At 40.6% G+C, this 24,291-nt stretch overlaps 1 protein-coding gene across 1 annotated transcript; it reads left to right on the forward strand.

Annotated features, from left to right (window-relative positions):
• The first annotated feature begins 467 nt into the window (after positions 1-467).
• On the forward strand, positions 468-24,291 carry itga4 (integrin alpha 4). Its single transcript, XM_084907551.1, has 29 exons — positions 468-819; positions 2,279-2,464; positions 2,878-2,996; positions 3,222-3,322; positions 4,607-4,739; positions 6,108-6,175; positions 6,476-6,611; positions 10,168-10,253; positions 10,398-10,460; positions 10,538-10,678; positions 10,955-11,063; positions 13,300-13,394; positions 14,241-14,331; positions 14,415-14,460; positions 14,722-14,876; positions 16,004-16,158; positions 16,282-16,434; positions 16,954-17,030; positions 17,382-17,523; positions 18,347-18,448; positions 18,759-18,835; positions 19,079-19,168; positions 19,338-19,425; positions 21,058-21,165; positions 21,328-21,453; positions 21,567-21,692; positions 21,775-21,873; positions 21,984-22,103; positions 22,302-24,291. The coding sequence occupies exons 2-29, from the start codon at positions 2,292-2,294 to the stop codon at positions 22,401-22,403; spliced, it is 3,081 nt and encodes a 1,026-aa protein (XP_084763677.1). The 5' UTR covers positions 468-819; positions 2,279-2,291; the 3' UTR covers positions 22,404-24,291.

The following is a 24,291-nucleotide window of genomic DNA, read 5'->3' on the forward strand; positions in this document are numbered from 1 at the left end:
AATTAAACCATTTCTAGTATCTAATCTGTTCATTTATATTTTCAGAATTTTGAATTTAAAAAAAGTTTCAAATTCAACCTCTTATGAATATGAATTTGCAGGCCGAATAGTGCTTTATTCTTAAAGCTTCACGTGTTTCACAAATGAAAACAGTAGAAACAATAGAAACATCCGTTGTGAGGATGGATTTTTTAGAATAAAGGAGTGTTTTAAACTTTAGGGCCACGACTGCTGTGTTTTTTGTCTTCACACTTTAAGAGAAGGACTTCTCATATTTGTTGTTTCTGAATATTTCCTGCGCGCATTGCACGGTTCAGACAGTCACATTAGATCAACGCTAACTTCATTCACACTTTAGTGACAACTGAAGAGGAAACGACTCTAACACACACACACCGCGCGCGCTCAGGCGGGGCTTAGAGGAAACACCGTTACACACGCACGCGCGCAAATAGAGAGGGGAGGGTCTCCGCGCGCTCATCTCTCAGTTTCATTGACTCCATATGAAACTCTGCTCAGCTCAAGTTTTCACTCTGTTTTTTCTGTTTTTAACATTCAAACTCTCTCGTCTTAGTTCTTCTTTCGTACTGCACGTGTTTGCCCGAATAAGAACACACAAGTCTCGTGCGAAGCCGGTCCACGCACGAGACTCTTTAGGAGACTTGGGGAGCAACAGGAGGATTTACGCACGAGCTAGACCCGTGGGGAATAATAAAGTGGATTTAACGGAGACGTCTTTCACGCGCTGCGGTTCTCCTGAGTCTGTCACCGGCAGCCCCTGGACCTGTCTGACCCGGGATAACAGCTGTCTGACCCGGGGTAGGCTTTCTGCTGTCTGAGCGGTACAGTAAGCGAAATGTGGACCGTTTATACAGTGAATGACTGATAGAGCTGATGAAGAATCAAACAATGCTGTGGTTAAGGAGTCAGGCTGAAAAAAATATTTCTGTGTTAACTGTTCAATGAGTCTGTAAATAAACTGGTAATAATGGCAGCAGTCGGTAAAGTCATAACTCTTCATATGACCCAAAGGTTTGGGGGTCCTCGACATTGGAAACTTGACAACAGTGTGTTTGAATGTCTGGACCATTACTTATAGTTTTTAACTAGCTGTTATTAAGCTCATGTTTATTTAGAAAAGCGTAACTTTGTACTTTACTCTGTAAGAGCAACCACAGCCCAGCATGATTCAAACAGGCTAAAATAAGCAAATTAAGATGAATAAACAAATCCAGAGAAACAAAAGCACAATGAAAAATAGATTTTGCAGTTTTCCAATTTTGGAAAATCGACTTGATTGAATTTTTTTGTTCACTTTTAGACAGGAAGAAAGATTGGCAGCACTCTCACTCACTCTTTCTCCTGCTGTATAGATTAGGAAACAGCCAGATGACAGTTAGCTGAGCTTTGCATATGGGCTGGAAGCAGGGGGAAACTGATAGCCAGAGCAGACAGCAGAAACACTTTGATTTTTGCACTGATGGAAAAGTAGATGTAACTTTTCTTTAATTTAACCTGAACAAATTAAGTGATTTCCTCTGCTTTCAGTCTGTGGTTGGATATAAGCAGCCACTGGCTGTGGTTTCTTATAAAACCAGACACCAGAGTACTTCACAGGGGTGTGTCTCCTAAGTAACTCTGAGACTGTCTGACAGTTGATATATATCAGTATGGGTTTTTTTTTTTGTTTAATCATCCGGTTATCTCATGTCTAGACTCAGTGAAACATTTAAACATCAAAAACTCATCCTTTAATTAGATTGCATTTTGTTATTTACGTATGCCAAAACTCAGGCTGACATACTTAGCGTGCTAATAGTCTGTGCACTGTGGTGTTAAGTAAAGTGATGCATGCTCGAATTAAACATACTTTGTTCTCATCACAGGTATCGATTCATTAACTGCTCAGAAATTAAGTAAATTAAAGCTGATTTTATTCTTTTTTTAAAATAGATTTTCTGTTATTTGTTGGGAAATTACAACAACAAACAAGTCATTTGAAGTGAGTCGCAGGATGAACCTGTGCAATTTCCCCCTTTTTCAATAAAGTCCAGTTAAATTAATTACTGATGTCCTACAGTGGAAACGCTGGTAATAACCTCACACTTGTGGAATGCCACATTTTGGGCAATCGTCACATAAATCCCACTCAGACACAACTAAACTGTGAAAAGAAAAATCTAAAGGAAACTAAAGATTTTCTTCAATGACCAACTGTGTAGCGATAAAATGTAAATTCCCGTACTCATTCAGCATAACCTCTGTTTTCTTCTCGCAGTTTGCCCTCCATCATGAAGGTCTCCGCGGCCAGCGTGTCTGCACTGGTCATGGTCTTAGTTCAGGCCCTGGTTCCTCCTGCTGCAGCATACAGTCTGGATCAGGACCACAGTCTGGAGTTTAAAGGCCCGCCTTCCTCCATGTTTGGATACTCAGTCCTGCTGTATCGCCACAACACAGAGAGCTGGTCTGGATCACTACTAGTATTCACGTTATTGGTCTACTAACAACTCACCAGCCCCCTCCAACCCTGACTTTTGATCTGTTTATCTACTACTGATTGTCCACTGATGTGCCGTTGATCATCGTAAACTACATTTCAAAGAATGCTACATGCTAGTAATAACCTCACTCATGCACTTTAAATTGTAAAATAACTCACAGCTGTTTTTACAGTCTTATTCTAATTGATTTAATTACCATAGTAACGCTCCGTAAGCTGCCATCTTCACACAGTATCACTTTGTGTGTGTGTGCCCACACCAGTTAGCCAGTTCTTGCCAATGAGAGCAGCTCTTTGATGCTTCACACACAGATGCGATTTAGATACTTGAGACAAAGACAAAACCAGTGCTAAATGCCTCTCTTTCCCTCTTTTAGGTTAGTAGTTGGAGCGCCAGTCGCAAACACATCCTCCAATCATTCAGTGTCTCCAGGAGCTGTTCTCCGCTGCAGCATCGCTGCTGCTGGACCCCGGAAATGCCACCACATGACTGCTGGTGTGTGTTTTTGTCAGCCTTTGTGTTTAGTCTTTTCCCCCTGCGTTACTCCAGCTGTTGATGGAGATGAAACTCAGATGAGAGATGCAAGTTCAGCCAAAACATCCATTATTGTGCTAGTGTTATAAACACATATATTTAATAAGTCTGGATGTACTGTAGATGCTATATAAGGTGAGTGAAGGTGATATGCTGACAGTCAATCACGTATCCATGTGTATGCAGATGTGTCTTGGTGTGGAAAGACGTGTGAAGCCGAGCAAGATCACCAGTGGATGGGAGTCAGTTTATCCAGACAACCTGAAAAGGAAGGGGGACACATCCTGGTAATGCACACACACTCTCTCTGTGCTACTTAGGTTTTCCCCCCATGTTATTGATGCTCAATGAGCGACACTAAACACGTTTTTCTTAGTTTTATCATCTTCGTTGGTTCAGCAGTTTCCTCAACATGATCGTTGTTGTGACTTTGGTGTTCTTGGTGGACTTTCTGAAACACCATTTGGACATAAAACACGTGGCCTGTGGCAGTTCTGTCAGACAAACCTCGAGTTTTAACAAAATGCTGTTCACCATTCTGGGTGAAGAGTGGTTTTTACAGTGTGGCTGTTCAGAAAGGCTGTAAACTTTTGGTATTTCCAGTGAGGTAGGGCAGCATGTCATAAAAAAGACACCATCTGAAAGACTGCAAATGCCAGTGGATAAGAGTTTGCAGTGCTTAACATTTCAGGGCTAGCGATGGTTGGTGGTGTGCTTTGAAGACATGGTGCACATCATATAATTATATAAAAAAGGTATTTTTTAACAATTTTTATGGAAATCCCTTTTAGTGCTGGTTATGTAAAATAACTTCTCTGTATCATTCAGCATTTCAGAGGAGCCATTGTGCTGTTAGGTTTGTTTGATGCTGGGAAAGTGGTAGGTAGTCAGACTAGATTAGTAACATTAGCAATGATGTCCACAATTCAGCGCTCACTGAGCTATTAGCAGATCCTGCACACTTAGGGATGTGTCTCTTTTTTATTATAGTGACAAATAAATATCCTTTGCACTCCCTGTTTTACTCTATTATGATTCACAACATGAAGCAAAAAGAGGGAGTTAGAGAACTCAGAGAAACTAATCCAATGTGCAGGGTCACTGTAGAGAAACAGTAAACGCACATTAGCACAGTATCATAAACAAACTCAGAGGTTATGGACTCTTATTTTTTTTAAACAAAAATCCATTTTACATCCAGCTTTATGACAAAGAGTCAGCAGTCATTAAACAGCAGGTCAGTCACTTAGAAAGCCTGAAACATTTGCACAACAGACAGCAACATTTGAAAAGCCTGAAGGCATTTCTGTTACACACAATGGAGGCAGTGATGTGATTGAGAAAGTATTTACAGCACCAAATGTCTCCTCACTGTGATCGTCTGTGTAGCACAGGGGGGGAAAGAAGCAAAGAAACATACAGGAAAATGATAATGTTCAACACACACACACACAGTTTTTGTTACAGTGACTTAGGTCATGGGAACAGCAACACTCTGCTGCCAACGTGTGACTTAGTAATGAGTGCATGTCACATGTTGTTTGTGTGTGTGTGTGTTTGTGTGTTTTCAGGCCTGTGGTCACCGCTGGAAGAACGTCTTCTACTCAAAGAAAGATGGTCAGAACAACAAGCTTCCGAATGGGGTGTGTTATCGTTTTGGCAGCGACATGAAAACTTACAAGGCTATGACCCCCTGTTACAGAGGTACACACTCACACACACACACACACACACACACACACACACACACACACACACACACACACACACGCTGCTCTAATGGTTACACTCTTCCTACTAGAGAGAACAACTTTTTGACCTAGCAACCTTTTGTAGAACAGGGTAAAGAACTACAAATTACATGATGTCAATAAAGGTCACAAACATACAGTTGTCATAGTAAAACGAAACTCACCTGTTGACATTTCTGTGGTTTTACATATCAGGACATAATACAAATAAAGTGGCAGGTCTGAAAATTACACAGTGATATTAATTATTTAACAGCTATTAAGTCAAAACAGACACAGTCCTGATTTTATAGGAATTAAGAAGCTAATTACGAGCCAGATGCATCAGACGTTGGCAGTTTGCTGGTCTGGAGCTTTGAGGTGTGTGTTAACACAATGCTCAGGAGAAAAGACATCAGCAATGATTTTAGAGAAGCTGCCCATCAGTCAGGGAAGGGTTCATTTATTATTACACTGAGAGAGTTTAATCACAAGTGGAAAACATTCATGATAGCTGTCAGACTTCCCAGGAGTGGACGTTCCAGCAAATGCACTCCAAGGTCAGACTGTGCAATGCTCAAAGAAATTACAAAAAACACCAAGAGCTACATGTCAGACTACGCAGGCCTCAGTTAGTATGTTCAAAGTTCACAACAGTGCAATTAAAAAAAGACTGAACAAGGATGGCTTATTTGGAGGGAGAGAAAACGGGACAGTGCCGAGTTTGGCAAAAACAAACAGCATTTCAGCCCAAACACGTCGTAGGAGTATTCTAGAGTCAAACGTGTGGACCTCTGTCCTATATTTAAAGCCTGTACCAAACTGGATCATGCAGTGTCCCAAACGCAACAGAAATCTGCAGCTTCATTGCTGACGGAAGAGAAGAATCATAGTGTTACAATATCCAAATGTTCAAACCTCAAGCCGACTGAAACGCTGTAGCAGGACTTTAAGAGAGCTGTGCATGAACAACCGCCCCCTCAGTGAAGGGAAACATCTTATAAAGCAGAGTGAGACAAAAAGACTCATGAAGTCTTTTTTACTTAGTTTTTCACACACTGCTTCTGCATTTTGTCTTCATTTTTGTTTAATAAGTAATGTGACAGTCCAGTATGTTGTGTTATTGTACATCTCAGGTTATATGTACCCAATTTTAACATCTGGTAAGGACTATTTTTTATTTTGCTTGTTATCTTTAAATAATGTCCTGATACGTAAAACCATGACCGTGACTGTAGCGATATGAATGTGTGTGCATGTGAAACCAGCAGCTGTTCAGCTGCAGAGGGATTTATTCGTTTGTTCACCTTCACCTTTTGACATGCCTGTGTGTCTCCTACAGACCACCAAAGGAAGTTTGGGGAGGATTATGGATCATGTCAGGCGGGTATTTCCAACTTCCTGACAGAGGTCAGTAACATAAGCAACACGCTTTGTTAAAATCGTGTCATCCCCGTTTCCTCTTGCAGACTGATCGCGGTCCATCCATGTTTTAAAAAGCCATCTGCTCTCCTCTTGCTGCTCCTCAGGCTATGAAATGTATAAATTCAAGTTTTTTTTAAAAAAAAGAGCAAAACTGTGACATGATCAAATCAGAAGTACAATTTTAAAGCAACATATGTAAGAGTTAATCTAAGATATTCAGCTATACATATAATGCAGCTTAAATAAAGTCGTCACATTATAATATAGAGGCTCTCTCTTTCTCAGGATCTGGTCATCATGGGGGCACCAGGGACATCTTACTGGACTGGTTCAGTTCTGGTCTATAACACCACCAGCGGGAAGATTTCAGCCTACCTCGATAATGACAACACTGAAGCCGTCAAATTTGGAAGCTACCTGGGTACGTAGTCCACGCGCCCCTCTACCAGCACTGCTGATGTTAGCCCGCTTCCAGAATACAGCTGTTACCTACCGGTGTTGTGCTTTCACCACAAGCCTCATCAGAGAGAGTCGGTCTGTGCTTCTGTCCCTTCCTTTAAACACAATTCTCATTCTGCGGCTTGGATTGACAAAATGTGAAGGTGAAGCTCTTTGATTGCTGTTCACTCACACGCTGTAGCCACCATGTGGAGGTAGAAAGTCTCACGCCCAAAAGGAGATTCACTGACAGGTATTCACATAAAGCTGATGTTGGTCAAAAGACTACCTTAATTACTGTTCATGCAAACATTTCCTGCCACTTCACAGCAACGCCGCTGAGCACCGGGATTCATTCCTTGCTGTGAGACTCAAACAAAGGAAATGTTCTGTGCTTTGTTAAGTATAGTCTGATCTGGTCTATAAGAGACAAACCTATCCAGATCTTAGGATAAGTTTTAAATTAAAAAAAAGCAAGAAGAAGCAGCTTCCAGTATATGCTGTCACTGGTACAGCTGCTCATGGCTATGCTGTGTGCTGTGGAGACATCATAACAGGTCACACAGAGGTAGCACGTTTTCTGTCTGTGAATATGATACTTACCTTAGTTTCACTTCAGTGTCCAACTTAATTTTAGTTACAGCTACTGTCGTAGGTTTCCTTCCATCATTTATGGAGCTTTCACAGAGACGTGAATAATCGAAACAAAAACATTGAAAAGACTCTATCTGGTCATTATTTTACTGTACCTGTTAAAATGATTCCTCCTTACTACCAATAAGAAAAGACCATTAAATTAAACTAAGAATTAAAGCATTTTTGGCTTTAAGAGAGAGGAACACTGCCTTTTCTCTTTCTCTTGTAAGATCTGAAGTTGGTGTAAACAGCTTTAGCAAAGGAAGTGGCCAAACAGCAAAAGCTGATTAAAACACAAACCGTAGTTTAGTGTGAGTTCACTTAACCTGCACATTTATTAAAATGTCGAACTAGCTTTGCTAAAGTCAATAAAAGTATTCCAGGTGGAAGTTAAATTTGGAAATGTAAGTAAGTTGATATAAACAGACTTTATGCGTTCAGTATTTTGCTTCCCGGGAGAACCAAGTTTAAGCTTTGTTAAGTATTTGGGGACAAACACGTAGCTTTGGTTTCAACGTCAACTGGTTATATGCGTTTTGAGCCCTATACATATATATATATATATATATATATATATATATATATATATATATATATATATATATACATACATATATACAGTGTGCTCTCATCCTCATAATCATAAACTGCATGTGACAGAGATAACCACGCTGATGCCACCCATTGGTTTGCAGAGTCTCGTTTTAAAGTCTTAATTTTGCATTTTGGTGCTAAATTATCGGCACGCCACGTTATCTGACTTAAAGCAAACACTGTCACCGCTGATAGCTGCAGGAACTAAAAAAAGCTCACGGCTTCACAGTGAACATGTTTTTGGACAAACTGAGAACTTTTTCTTACAAGTTTTCTTGTATTAAAAAAAGTGTGCATAGCCCAAACGTTATTTCATTTATTGATTTTTCTTTATTGTAAAATATTTGCAAAGCAAATTTAAAGTCTAATTATTACATTGATGTTGGTTTAATAACTTGACTGCCTTTGCTGGTAGACTCCTCCTTTTGTTTGTGCCTCTTAGATCAGCAGACTTATCTAAAAACATCGGCAGGAATACGTGTCATGACACCTGCATGTACACATTTACATCCTGTGTTGATGCATTGTTTTGCACTTTCTAGCATCACTCCTGTATGGCACAGACATGTATGGTTAGTTTATCTTGTTATTCTGAATATGTGCCTTATACCGCCGAATCACTATACTTTATTAATCCTTGAGCAATTTAGGTGTGTATATAGTCTGATGACGAAAACGTAAACACACACACACTCGCACACAATATTATATACAAATATACAATATAAGTTACGCATGTTGAAACTGACAGGTGAAACAACTGAAAACGGAGACCATAACATCGCATTTGCAGGGGGATGATTAGATGAACATAGTAAATACAAAAATCAAAGGAACTGAGATCTATATATTTTTCTAATAACATATAGATCTTAATCTGTAATGATGTTGGCCCATGTGTTAAGGAGGATAAAGGGTACATATAGACATGGCATAAGTCATATTTATTTGTGTTTTCATTTAAGAAACCAAGAGAAAAAACTCCCACAAGATAATGTCAGAAATAGAGGCTATATGAACGCATTTTAGCATATGCATCACCTCTCAGTGTTCATGAGAAACAGGAAGCCAAGCAGAGAGGTGCTATGTTCTGAAAACTGTAGGTGAAAACATCTTCAAGGTTCTCACGGGATGTAAAAACCACAAATACCAGTGGTGAGGAGCTGAGGAGCTGCTGAAATGACAATTATACAAGCTCAGACTGCAAAATGGTTTCTTCTCACTTATGATGGGGGTAGAAACTTCACTGAGTTTTGTCTTCAGGCCATGTGTGTGTGTGTGTGTGTGTGTGTGTGTACACAGGAAACAGTTTCAGGAAGTTGTTTTTTTTTAAGCCTGTGGTTGTTTTTGACTTTTTCGTGTCTGTGCATTGCCACACACAAATGGTTTACCTCAGTTTAGATCGACCACATGCCAAACCTGATCTGAAACCTTAACCAATAAATCAAATTTTCACCACTGCTGGTAAAATTGTGTCAACCAACAGACTGGTTTCTACCTTATTTTGCTGTTTCAGGTTGATGTACAATTTGTAAACAGTTTTTATACAGTGTTAATAATATGAATGACATAAGGATTTATTTATTTACACTGAGAAGCAGAAGATTAGCTTAGCATTTAAGTCTGTAAATGGGGTAGGAGCTAGCTGAGGTCTATTCACAAGTAAAAGAAATATCCAGTTTTCTCTAAAGATCCATACTGAAAACATTTTAGTCAGGAAGGACAGTATCTGGTAAAAGTTTTCAACTGGGAAGTCCAGCAGCCACCTGTGCGGTGGAAATACGTAACAACATAACTTTGCAGGTTAGCTGTGAACACAGGCTTGTGCCAAATGAATGAGCAGAGCTCTGATGGTTCCTTTCCTGCTTCACAAGACATTTCCTGAATCGGTTGCTCTAGAATCACCTACCAAGTGAATGTGTACTTGTACAAGTGTACTTGTGAATTATGTGACATGCCTGCCTACTTGTGTGGATCCTTGTGCCGACGGCTACGCCTCAGTCATGTGAAAAAGCGCCACACTGTGCAAATAGCAGTTTAAGTAAAAGGACAGAATTGTTATTATCAGGCAGAGTATGACAAACATAAGAATATCAACATTTTTTAAACTTAGTGGAGTATTAATATTAAAGTAAACTTCACCCAGGCACTCTCTCTCTGTGTTAGCCCTGTGTCAGACTGGTGACCTGTAGCTGGGATAGGCTCTAGCCCCACCGTGACTCTGATAAGGATAAGCAGATGAGAATGAATGGAAACTTTACCCAAATTAAAGTTTACCTAAATTAATCATGTGCCACGCTGTTGTTCAGGCTATTCTGTTGGAGCTGGTCACTTCCTGAGTCCCGCAAGTGTGGAGGTGGTGGGTGGAGCTCCACAATACAATCAGAAGGGAAAGGTAAGACCTACCTGACTTGCAAGGGCTGCACCGCCAGCCTCATCTTTGTTGCATCTTTGGTGCAGTGATGTAAAGATTTCTTATTTGTGTTATGTACAGCAGATGTGATGTTAAATTCAGTGACTGTGTGTATACACTGTGCAGGTCTTCATCTTTACAGCAGACAACAGTGTGCTACAGATTGTCGCCCAAGTCTCTGGAAAAGAGGTATGAAGCTCCTTAGCATTAATGCTCCCCATTCAAAGCAACCGCCTGCTTAGCACTTAGCTCATGTCTTTGTGTAGCTGGGATCCTACTTCGGCTCCAGTGTTTGTGCGGTGGACCTAAACGCCGATGGATTGTCAGACCTGTTGGTCGGTGCTCCGATGGCAACGGGCAACGTGAGAGAAGAAGGGAGAGTCCATGTGTACATCAACCAGGGGCAGGTAGGCAGGAACACTGAGCATGGTATTATTTTACTGTGATGCTGTGATGTGTTGATTGTTTCTGCTGTCAATCCCTGTTTCACAGTTCCATACATCCATGTATAACGAGTAAAACTTTCCCTGAAGAGATGAAAACATCTGATTTATGTGACGCTATGAGGACGAGTCTTTGTGAATTAAAAATAAAGGAACCTGATCGTGAACACAGACTTTATTTTCTTTCTTTCTTTACACTTTCTGAGATGACCTGTTAACGTGTCCTGTGTCCTTTCTCAGGCAAAGCTAGAGGAGGAGCAGTTTCAGTTGACTGGCAGCAACGCCTACGCTGCCCGATTTGGAGAGAGCATCGCAGACCTGGGAGACCTGGATGACGATGGTTACCCTGGTAGGGATCACACGCCGACTGATCTAGAAGTTGTTTTTTTTTTTTATTGGAGCAAGCTTTGGTATACACAACACCGCTGATACTACTACAACCAGAAGTACTGAATATGTGACAGTTAATGCTAGTACTAGAAGTTTATAAAACCTTCTTATGCTTCTGAAGACTACTTCTCCTATAAATACTTTTAGTATTAAAAATACATTAAAGGAAATATATATACCAGTAAAAATAAAGATAAATCCTGATGGCAGTACTATTGCAAAATGTAAATATCCCCTTAACTGTCTTAGTGCAAAAAACATGAAGTTTAAGTAACTGTTGCTTCAGATACTACTAGTCCCACTGCTAATATTACTGCTGGCGAACCTGCCTGCAAATACTATAACTATTCCTAGTACTAAGAGTATTGCAACATTGTTTTTCATTCTCTTCCAAGTACTACAAATAACAGAAGATTTTGTACTGCAAATAAGTACTATACTTTAGAAACGACTCCTGCTTTTACTGTTTCTGCTCTTGCTACTGCTAACAACACATGATCTGCTGTTGCTTCAGTAGCTGTCACAGTAGCACAAAAACCCACAGTGAGCAGCTGTGGGTTCACTTGTGTGCTCCAGGGCACCTTGAGAGTGGTAATTAGAGAGCTGCTCTCTTTACTTTCTGCACAGATCTACTGCATTAGCACAAACATTAGAAATGCTACTACATTACTTAACTGGCTGTTGAGCTACATAACAAAAAACATGCATGCAGTGATGATGTATTTTAGGTGCCTTACAAGCCGACCAACTGTACTTGAGACTTCCTGATAAGTAAAGAACATCACACAGACTTCAACACAACGCCCTAACACATACATCAAGACCCCTACCTTCTGTGTGTTTGTGTGTGTCTGTGTGTGTGTTTGTACGTGTGTGTGTTTGTGAGAGGGGTGGAGGGTGTTATTATGTTCATTAAACGTTAATGACATACTGTTGTTGCTCTGTAACTGAACATGCCCTCTAATCTGCCACAGCTAGATAAAAGGGTGTGTGTGTACCCATGGTCTGGGGACACACTGTATCTGTTCACTAACACGCACACACACACACACACACACACACACACACACACACACACACACACACACACACACACACACACACACAGGGTGGACCCACCTAACTTTTGGAGAAAAAAGGAAAAGTTATAGTCATGAAATTTTACTATGAAGACTGATTTTAAGGTTAACGTTACAGTAAACTAGGAAATATGGTAAGGCAAGAAATAAATGTAAATCAGTGTGCTGATGTCTGAAACAATGGAAGTATCTCTGACTGCATTAGTGTGTCCATGACCTCAATATTTTAAGGATACTTTAGTTAAATATTAAAAGACCTTACTAGTGTTTACTCATGTTTATATACTCTTGCATACTTTTATCCATCTGAAAAAACAAGAAAGGACAAAAATTACCCTGTGAATTTAAAAATTAGTATGTTAAAAAGTGTGAAAATTTTATGTAAAAAGTCACAAGACCCAACGACTACTTTGAAGAAAAGAAATCAGTGCTGTGAAAAACTATTTGTCCCATCCTAAAGATAACCAGAGTAAATACAAATGCAGATTTTAAAATATGGTTCATTTCACAGCCTGACAACAATCGGTTACATGCAGGAAGTCCAGCTCTGGTTAAACCAAAGCCAAAAAGTACAAAATGTTGCTTTTTGGAGTGGCCAAGCCAAAATCTGGACTCAAATCTGATTGAGATGCTTTGGCTGTTCGTGCTTCAAAACCCTCCAGTGTATTCTGAATAAATCTGACACTTTGAGGCTCTGCAAGGAAGAGTGGATCGAAATTCCTCCACAGTGCTGTGAAAGACTCATTGCCCATTGCTTGACTGCAGTTCTTGCTGCCAAGGGTGGCACACCCAGTTATGAGGGTTAGGGAGCAATTACTTGTTCGCATAAAGTAAGTTTGGATAATTTTTTTCCTTTATTAAATTAAATCATAATTTATGTTAAAAACAAACTATAATTTGTGTTTATTCAGGTTTTCTCTGACTAATGTTTGATCATCTCTTTGATGATCTGAAAAATGTAAGTACAAAAGTGTAAAAATAAAAAAGAGAAATCAGGAAGGGGATGAACACTTTTTCATGGCACTGTAGGTTGGTGACAAGTGAAAACAAGAATCCTTTCAAGTATATAAATACAAAATTGTGTGTGTGTGTGTGTGTGTGTGTGTGTGTGTGTAGATGTGGCGATTGGTGCTCCACATGAAGACGACCTTAAAGGAGCCGTGTACATCTACAACGGCAGAAAAGAGGGCATCTCATCAACTCCATCCCAGGTACAAACTGAGCAAAAACCTCCAGGGCTGAAAAAATGAAAAACTGCAGGTTCTCAAATGAAACAAGATATGAATGTCCCAATTTTACAACAGAAGTAAACATGTTTTCAGCCTGGTACAAAACAAGGTTTTGTTCTCTAAATGTAATTCCTCCAAGATGTATCTGGGCAAATTGTTATATAACTCGCCTGTTTAATTTAGAGAATAACGTGTATGTGGGGGACTTACCTGTCTTTAAGTGACAGGCGAGGGCTGTAAATGAGGATGACGTGCAGGTAAAAATGTCACTCACTTACTTTTTACTTACCAGTGCAATAACATGTCTAACAAAAATGCAAAATCTGACCTGATCGCCTTGCAGTCATAGCTCAAAGAGAGATTCATAAATAATTAAATATAATAGATAAAAAAGTAGATGAGAAAAGTAGCACAGATCCAAGAGTTAAAGCTATGAATTTGTAGTAACTGGACAAATCAAACCAAGACAAATGATCTATTCTTTCTTTAAGACTGAGATCAGTCAAAAATCAGAAAAGATATTAACAGAATAATAACCAGTGTGGGAGTTATACTAATGATAAAGTTAGTATAAGAATAAGTATAAGAATATTATGAGACATTTTTTGGCCTTTTTAATAGCACAGAGGAGAAAAGACAGGAAAACAGACACAGAAATGGATTAGGGGAAGAAATGCAGCAAAGGGCCACTGGTCAGAGTGGAACTAGGCTGCTATATTTGGCCTTTTGGCATGCTTGCTTGCACATTAGTACTTATATCCTCCTGTGCTTTTAAGTAATATCATTACACCACTAGCTTTCATGATATACCTACCATTGTGCTTTCAGAGGATTACCGGATCCACCCTTGGCCATGACCTCAGGATGTTCGGCCAGTCGCTGAGCTCTGGCATTGACATTGACGATAACGGTTACAAGGGTAAACAATCCTGTGCCAAAACTTCTGCCATATTTGTTTCATTAGATCGTTTTAAGCAGGCTAAACCCGCTCTGTCTCTGCAGATGTGGCAGTTGGTGCGTTCCTTTCTGACTCAGCCGTGGTTCTCAGGTAAGTCGTCACTGAAGCTTCCTGTTGAAACATTACCCAAAAAGACTCCGTCTGTAGTTACCCTCTTCTCATAGTAGTGAACAGAAATGTTTTTTAATGTATGTAGACTGCAGGAGAACCAAAAGTGTCCCGACATCTGTGGAAAATATGGTGAAAATAACAAAATCCACCTGCTTTATTTGTTTTCAGTTGTTTTCAGTGATTCATAAACCCCAGTCTGCATGCTGTGATAATTTCTCTGACTGTGTGCTTGTGCTGCAGGACCCGTCCAGTGATTCAAGTGAACGCGTCTTTGATCCTGCCGGAGCAGATCGACGATCGGATGGCGCTGTGCCGAGAGCTCAAGCATCCAGCTCCCTGCTTTAACGTTACCATCTGCTTCAGTGTCCAGTCCAGACATTTCAGAGGGCACATAGGTACTGCCCTAATTGCACCTCTTTAGTGTATTATCTGTTAATTTAAAAAATTTAAAAGCTACCTATGTTTAAAAGTAAACACCAATCAAACACATCATTAGAGTCAGTGACAGCAGGTGACTGGAACACCTTGCTATAATGCAGTATTTTGTTGGGGAACCAGTCATTCTTGTGGATGTTACTCACCGAAACACTCCACAGCAGCAACCGTCTCCAGTGGCACCCAAAGCCTAAGCAGAGAAATCCAAATGTCCCCTCTCCCCAGCCACCTCCTCCAGCTCATCCAGGGAAACGTCGAGGGTTTCCCAGCCCAGCTAAGAGATATAAACTGTACATTAATCTCTGGCTCTCTGACCTGTCTCCCTCCCCACACCCCCAACTGGTCACAGCAAATGCTTACCACACCCTGAGCCTGGTTCTACTGGAGGTTTCTTCCTGTTAAAAAGGATTTTTTCCTTCCCACTGTCGCCAAGTGGATCTGATAGCTGGGGTTTTCTCTTTATTATTGTAGAGTCTTTACCTTACAGTTTTTAAATTAATAATTGTGCAGCATGCCCTAGGGCTACCCCTGGGCCTCCTCCTGGAAGAACATGCCCGGAACACCTCTCCCGGGAGGCGCTGAGGAGGCCTCTTAGTCAAATGTTCAATCCACCTCAACTGCCTCCTTTCAGTGTGGAGGAGTAGCAGCTCTACTCTGAGCCACTCTCGAATGCCTGAATTCCTCACCTTATCTTTAAGGGAGAGGCCAGTCTCATTTTCGTCACGTCTCCTTCACTGTGCATCCCTTGTGACCATTGGTGAGGGTGGGGACATAGATTGACTGGTAAATTGACAGCTTTGCTTTTCCGCTCATCTGAACATCTCATAAACGAATGTAGTGGTCAGTTTTATGTAATCGGTCAGCCAAAGCTGCAGAGTCACACTCCTACTGTCCTTATCGTAAAATACATAAATGCAACCTTCCAGCCATTTTCTCTTTCTCCCTCTATCCTCTTGTACAACAGCAATGTGCCTAATTGCAGTTTCAGTGCTGGGATTGGATGATAGCTTCTCCAAATGGCAGCATTTGTTTTGCATTAAGTGTACAGCCTGATTTTTGAAGGTTGTCTCTCTCTTCTCTTTTTCAGATCTTCAGTATAATCTGACCTCTGACCTCCTCCATAAACCGTCCTTCCCACCTCGGTTCTATTTCCACGGTAACGGATCGTCCAATATCACAAATGAGCGTGTACGAGCACGACAGGGGCATCTCACTTGTGTGGCCCATGTGGCTTACCAAAGGGTAATATACTCACCCACTGTCTATTTTGGGCATATTAACATATGATGCACTGATTGGATTAACAGCAGTCATGCTAAAATGTTTGTCTTTCCTCCTCTGAACCCTTTTTCTTTCCTCCAACAGAAAGATGTGAGGGACATTTTTACTCCGGTTCAGTTTGTGGTTTCTTACAGTCTCAGGGAGACAAACAGCCGCAGAGCCTCTTCCACATCCTTCCCTCCGTTAAAACCCATTCTGCAGCGGAGCGCAGGACACCGCAACACCATCACCAGCCAGGTACCAAGCTAGCGTACAAAGACCCAGCAAATAACAGCTAGAACAGCCCATCATGCACACAGTAATCAATATCTATATTTATAAATCTGCTCTAAATAAAAATGAAAAATTTCTACTTGCAGTTACAACACAATGAATTAGCTTAATCAGCTATAAAAGCATAGACGCATAAGTTTAGCATACTGCTAAACTAACACATTAAGCCATCTGCGAATTATTATTTTTTATCTTTGTTCGACCTTTGTGTATCAACAAACCATCTCGCCTGTCCAGATGTGCTTTCAGCTGCATCTCAGCACATTAACACCCTCCTGCTGTGTGCATCCCCCACATATTGCTCACACTCATAAAGCAGTGCAGGAACAGTTTACAAGTAGGAATTCACAGGTGGAGTTAGTCATCAGGGGGGTTTTATTGAACCTCTCAAGTTGTTTGATGTTATCACTGAAGTAACACGATCGAAATGTTTATTTATTCTCACGGCTGCCGCTAACCTGCTGCTTCTTTTCTTTCTCTCAGACTCGTTTTGCTCGTTCCTGCTCCCTGGTGAACTGTTCGACAAACATGCAGCTGTCAGCTCATCTAGTGCTCCCACAGTAAGATCTATCACACACACACACTGCAGGGAGCTGTGTGTGAATGACAAAAAAAACAACAACAGGGAAACAACCGGAATATACGTGAAAAAAAAAAAAGAAAAAAGCATATCAAGCTGTTGTGTTTGCATATTTTTGTGTAGAGAATAAATGTGTGCTGTATTCTGTTGTAATTAGTAAGTGCCAGAGTTGCTGGTTATATTCAGCTTCACACTTTGGGCTCCTGAGATCAAACTGTGAAAATCTGCAAGTTAAAACCAAAAAAGAAATCAAAAGTATTTCAACAGTAGAGAAAGTTTGATTCTGATTGTAACTCCAGCGATGCTCGTTGTTTGTCGTGTTTGTCTTCAGTCAGCAGGAGTACTTTGCGCTGGGATCCGGGCAGACTATCATGTTGAAAGCCTCACTGCTGAACTCTGGAGATGACGCCTTCCTGCCACGACTGACGCTACGGTTGCCCAGCAACATCCACTACATTAAAGTACTGCAAAATGTGAGTCAAACTTTCAGATACCCTCTCTACTTTTAAGATTTGGCTTAAATGTTTCCTTTTTAACAAAGCTTATAGTAAGGGCTGGATCAGGTGACCCTAAATCCTCCCTTAGTTAAATTGCAATAGGTTTAGGGAGGGGTTCCCATAATGCACCAAGTGTTTTTCTTTACACACCTCACCTCTCTCACTCTCTATGTGTTTATACACAATTTTGCATCAGTTACTAATTTTAATCTCTCATGCCTGGTTTCTTCCTGTTAAAGGGGAGTTTTTCCCTCCCACTGTCGCCAAGTCTGATTTCTTGTTCTGATTGTTCGGTTTTCTCTCTATTACTGTAGGGTCTTTACCTCACAAAGAGCCTTGAGGCAACCATTGTTGTGATTTGAAGCTATATAAATAAAACTGAACTGAATCAATAGATAAAATGGTGTGTAGCTTGCGTGTTTCAGGGTCATTTTCAGGGCTGTTTTTAGGGCAGAAAAACATACCTACCATCATGTATGTACTCCTAAATAGTCCTGGCTTAGTAAGCTGCCAGAGGTGGATGCTGATTGGGTAAAAGGAGAAAAAAGTGCCATCATTCTTAGAAAAACAGAACTCTATTTGAGAACCTAGATGAAGATGAACAGCAGACTGCTGCTCTCTTAGACAGTGTCATCAGCAACCATAGGCAGATACAATGGACAGCAGTATGTTTCATGGCTGGTCTTACAGTTAAAACTGCTGTGTAAACAGACAGTCACACAGCATTAACAGTTAAATGATTATTGTCAACATTATAATACATAACGAAACCAAAACAAGCCTGCTTCTCTTCAACCAGGAGGACAATGTGGTCAGATGTGATGTCACACAGGAAGTCAACGCTACAACAGTGGGTGTTGACTGCAGCGTGACCAGCTTCCTCCTTCCAGCGCACACCCAGGTAAGCCCGAGCTAATTGGAGGTAATCACACACTGATCACATACTAAAATTACGAGGAACCTGAATGTCGTGCTCCAGCCAGCTATTACGGGTCCTCAACTTCCTGTGGTCCACATATCAAAGGTCAAAGCGGGTTCTTGTACTTTCAGTTCTCTATTTTTCTTCGACGTATCTGTTTAAAATATTGCAAAACTATCTGGTGAAACGGACCGCAGCTGGTTTAGAGTAGAGATTCCTGTATTGTGTAAAAAAGATCTAGCAGCAAAAATCATAAAGAAGGAAGATTTTAAGTAATGTTTTTTTCTTGTAGCTGAATATCAGCTTTCTGTTGGATGTCAACCAGAACAGCACACCTGGACAAAACCTCATTCATGTCAACACCAGCAGGTAAATCTCCTCCGCTTGCCTCATCATTTTTCTGAGGTGAGCGGACACCTCACCTATGACAGTAAAGCAAACAAATGTATGAAGATAAAGTGTTATTTATAAAGTAGTATGCAGAATGCAGATTAATGTGAACATTTAAGAAGAAGAAAAAACAATAATGAATATGAAATAGCTTTATAGACTTTTAAACCTTGAATCAAACCATCAGGGAGTAAAAATATGTGAAATTTATTTTCTCTTCAGTGATAACTATGAGAGGAGGGAATATCTCCATGACAACTCCATCAGCCTCACCCTTCCTCTCAAATATGGAGTCAATGTGAACATCCACGGGTGAGCTCACCTTGTTGCGCGTTACTATCATTTGCTTTGTCAAAGGCTTTTTTTTTAACCATGTCAGTGAAATTCATGTGAACAACATTTTTTCCTCAGAGTGCAGAAATAAAGGACATATTTAACTCCAGAGAACTAATCCCAATGCTTTCTGTCTGCCTGTTTACAGTTTTGTGACTCCCTCCTCTTTTGAAGTTGGAGATGAAGACTTGATTTCCACTAACTGCTATTCAGAAAGCTTCAATTACACATACAAGGTAGGTCAGCCTGATTCAGAGGTTTTTCTTTTTCATATGTGATCAGACAGGATGCAAACACACTTCTGGATGCTTTAAATGCCAAACAAGCAAAACAGTAACAGATGGAGCTCATTGAGGTTAAATTTAACATTTAACTTTGGTAGACTTGTACGCATTTGCAGACAGTTTGATTTATGTGTATGTCTGCCCGTATGTATGCTATAGTAATACTAAAAAACATTGAGTCTGTTCTGTTAAAACGTGTCACTGAGCTGAGGCAGTATAACATTATAATACGATATTTTCCAATTTTTTCCATTTTATCCTGATTAAACAACAGAGAGCACATAAATGATACTGTTTATGTCAAAATTAGATTTTGTGACCAGGACAATAAAAAGCTACTTTCGGCTGCTCCCATATTCACAAGGGATCGTCACACAGTGCAGCTCTGTGTATTTGATTTAGGCAGATTTTTAATGCCGGATCTCCTTCCTGACACAACCCCAAACGGGGTTTGTGTCTTCTCGTGAGAGCAAACAATGATCTTTTTTAAGCAAATTTAAACCACTACACCATGACAAGCTTTACTGCTGATCACAAACGCAAAGTTTAAAGAGAACTAGAAAAATTTGCATTTCCTGCGAAAATGCTGTGTGGATGCTGTAACGCTGAAGCTGTCTGCTAAAAATAGCTGAAAAAGCTGAAAAGTAGCAAAAAATTGTAATAACTTTGCAGAAGCATAAGAACTTAGCAAAAATGTAATTACTTAGCAGAACTGCAATAACGTAAAGAAAACATAATATTGGCAGAAATACAATAACATAGCAGAACTTAGCAGAAATATTGTAAATATTATATATATAAATATATTAAAAAAACCTATATAAATATGACATATTATATGTGTACTGGCAGCACGGTGGCATAATGGTTAGCACTGATGCCAAGAAGAAGAGCAAGAAGGTCCTGAGTTTGACTCCACCATCTCCACCCACACACACACACAACCCTGATAAGCGGAAAAGGATGGATGGACTTATGTACTGAGTTTATGAAGAGTTAGATGTGTCAAGGTGGGATGTTGTGACACACAGAAGTGTCACGACATTAGTTGCATGACCAAACTTATTTATTTAAGAATGTAGGTCAGCAAATGAGGAAACACAGAGATCACGGTGCGAGTTCTGTGTGTCACGGCACTTTCAACAGCATATAGTCAAAGAAAATGGAATAGAAGAATGACTAGTTTGGCCAAAATAAAAAATATATGCAGCTGTCCAAAAGTACAATTTCATATGTGAAGCTAAAACTTCACAGCAAGTCCAATTTCATCAACACTGGTTGGAGAGTTTAGGAAAGTGGTCATCTGTAAGTTGGTCATGTCTGGTTTCAATTGGGAACCTTTGGTCTTAGTAGTAGTAGCACATCATGAAAACTGGAGCCCATCAACAATTTTTTAGCAACTCTTTAAAGGGAAGTGTTCAGAACCAAACAGGAAGTTGTTGCTATGTTTGTGCTCATTTGGTTTACTTTCACTGGTGCCCACACATCAAAAGGTGAAAAAACACAAGGTAAATAAACAGGGCTCTTGATATGAACACGTCCTTGCCTTAGAGAGTCTCAGCATCTTGTTCCATCTCCCTGCAGGTGTTAAACTCCGGTCCCAGCAGGTCAGTCGACACTGTGGTTGAAATTGCGCTGCCGAAGATCCTCACACCTTACCGTCACAGGCTGTTGCAAGTGGTCGATTGGCAGGTACATCAACACAAACATCGGCAGTGGGTTTGACACTTAGGTTCTGTGTGGTTTCTCATGTGTCATGGCTGGAATTGAGGTGAAACAAGCCAAGAGCGTGAGAAAAGTTATTCGTAAATGGCGACAGAACGGACCGTACTAACACATGAATTCTCTCTGCAGTCGTCTCAAGGCGTGTGTTACATCAGTGACACAACTGTTTCAGTCATCGACGACTGCGACGCCCCTCAAGCTTCCTTCATCAAACAACTCATTTTCTTCTTTTCGCCCACCTCCACCCGTAGAATGGTACGCAAACACACACACACACACACACACACACACACACACACATAAAAATGTAGTTTCTCAGATATAGCTTATGCAAGGGTGCAAACTTTAATTTTGTTCTCTATGTTCAGTTTTGTGGCCGCACCGATAAGGCTTGTGAGTGGTTAGTGTGTCGCCTTGGTAATTTGGAGGCGGGGAGAGAGGTCACCATTCAACTGGAAGCCAACCTGAATCCTGCCGTACTACGGCAAGCTCCGGTAACACACTCGCACGCAGGCGACTGATTTCACTGCATTTTGCCAGAGTTTCTGGTCCCTGATGCCTTTCTCTGTGTCTCAGGGTCGCCATGGGATCATGATCCTGGAAAGCATGGCAGTGATGTCATCACCTAAACAAGATAATAACACCATCCTGATCCAGGATCATCCTGTAGCACAGGTAAAAAAACCCTGCAGCCAATCAGAACACACTGCTGTGTGATCCGAGAGTCTGGGCTTCACAGTTGCTGTGGTGCAGCAATGTTAAAGATGTTTGTTGCACATTTCCAGGTATTGGTGGAAGCAGTTTTTACCCAGAAACCCTCAGCGATGGTGAAAATCTTCATTGTCGTTGTCAGTTTAGCTGTGGGGTTAACAATCCTGGCAGCTCTCATCTGGTGTCTGTGGAAGGTACTCAATTTTTGTTTTTCAACATGAACTCATTTTTGTGACAATTCTCCCACCAATAACTGGTGCATTTTAACAATCTGCCATCTTGTAAAATATCATGGCTCAGTTCTGCGGTACTGACCAACCACATTATGTTACAGTTTAATGTTTGCAGTTGATACACAGGCTTCACGTTTTCTTCTTCTCTTTGTCCGTCAGGCTGGATTCTTCAAGAGAGAATTACATCATAAGGAGGATGAGTTCAACAGAGACAGCTGGGACTTCGTTCCCAAGCACAGCAAAAGAGAAAGCACTACCTAACCCAGATTCTTCTCTCTGCCCGTGATCTGAGGTGGAGTTCACATTGTACCTATGAAAGAGTGTTCATCATGCCTCGGTCTTACTGCAGCACTGTGAACGTCATTGGTCAGTGAAATCCGTCTACGCTCCGAGGGTTTGAGTCTAACACGTGACAGTGAACGCCTCCTGAATCTGACTGTGACCTTTTAAACTATTTTGCCAACATGCTTTCACAAAAAGGAACCAGAGAAATCCAAAGACCTGAAAGAAAAAAGACTGCAGCGTTTGATGGATAGAGGATTAATTAAAAGGGAAGTGAACCGGAAGTCATCAAATCTGAACCAATCGGAAAGCCTTGGAGCTTCCTGGGATTAATGACCTTCATTTTGACTCTTCTTTTTAGGAGAAAACAAAACAAAGAACATCACTTTCTATGATCTCAGGTGATTTAAACTTTGCCTCTGATTGGCTCGTAGCTCTGGGAAACCTTCCTTTTGTCTGTGTAACTTATTTTCTGAATTTTGTTCACCTGCTGACCAACACACACACACAAACACACACAAAGAGCAGACTCACTGGCTGTGCTGCATCATTTGACGCCTGTGGCACACACTGGATGTCGTCCAGCTGGAGGAAGAAGGTGATGGCTGCTGGGATTTGCTGGTAACAGAGGTGATCACTCCATTTTTTGCCTCCCACTATTTGTTTTGGGATGTGTCTCCTCTGCTTAAACCAGCAAATTTTTATGGCACAATCAGCTCATCTGATGCAAATCCACACATTTTTGTTTTGCACAAAGTTAGTTCACTGAGCCAGCAATGTTGACCACTGGCTGGATACTCCAACGTGGAGGACATGATCAGCTTATTAGCGCTATCTGTTTTTACCTACCCTCTTGCTTTTGCAAACTGCTTCACAATAGAGGAAACTGAGGGCAGTTTTGATGTAGGATTAATAGAAATTTCAGGGCAGAGGATTGAAAAATCAGCAGAATGCAGGATCTTTCTACAGTGAATCCTCCACTGTGCTGCCTCCTGGTGCTATGGTTCCTTAACCTCCCCATGAGCCTGATTTCACACTTGTTTACAGTTTCTCTGACGCTTTGGAAGCCATTCAGGGAAGAAGAAAACAGGAAGCCATGCTGGTATGTGGAGGGAAAAACAATGAGAACAATGTACAGCCAGATGAGCACAAGTGCACCACGCAGGGCGGCTAGAAATGAGCATTTCTCCTCCACTCCTCCTCCTTTTGGGCCCAGGAGGGTCAAACACACAGAATCAAACATAATGAGGCATGAAGGCTCTTTTAATGTGGTAACAATCACAATGTGATGCCCATGAAAAAGTTTGTCCTGTGGGAGTTCTTTAAATTAAAATTAATACAAATAAAACAAGAGAGGAAAAAAAACATAAATGTGATGCATTTTAAATAAAGCACATTTAAGGTTAACCACTCCTACCAGTGTGAGGTAGGTGGGAGGCCTAATGATCGACAACTACTTGAAATCACCATTTTCAAAAGAATGTTTATAGCTCTCAAAGTAAAGCTCCATCTTCTGAACAGACACGTCACAAACACTAAGTAAACATGTTTGATGTGGTCAGTTTTCTCAGTCATACTTCCTAAAATTGACCTGGGCTTTTTAAACTGATAACTTGTTGGTTCAAGTAATACTTTTTTTTTTTTTTTAAAAAGCATTGTGTTAACGGTCTCCATTTAGACTGTTTACTTAGCTGCTGCCCTCCACTCCGGTGTGTGTTTAATACAAATGCACCTCACAGATTCACACCGAGTGTTTTAATATTTTAATAAGTGACTTTGATGTTCTTATGTGAAGTTGTTCTGCACTGGAGAGTCTCACTGCTTTTAGCAACACTTTTCTATTAAAATAAAGGATTTTCTATTTAAA

The sequence above is a fragment of the Perissodus microlepis genome, chromosome 16 (genome assembly GCF_051167445.1).
Source record: "Perissodus microlepis isolate ML-2025 ecotype Zambia chromosome 16, ASM5116744v1, whole genome shotgun sequence".
NCBI lineage: Eukaryota > Metazoa > Chordata > Actinopteri > Cichliformes > Cichlidae > Perissodus > Perissodus microlepis.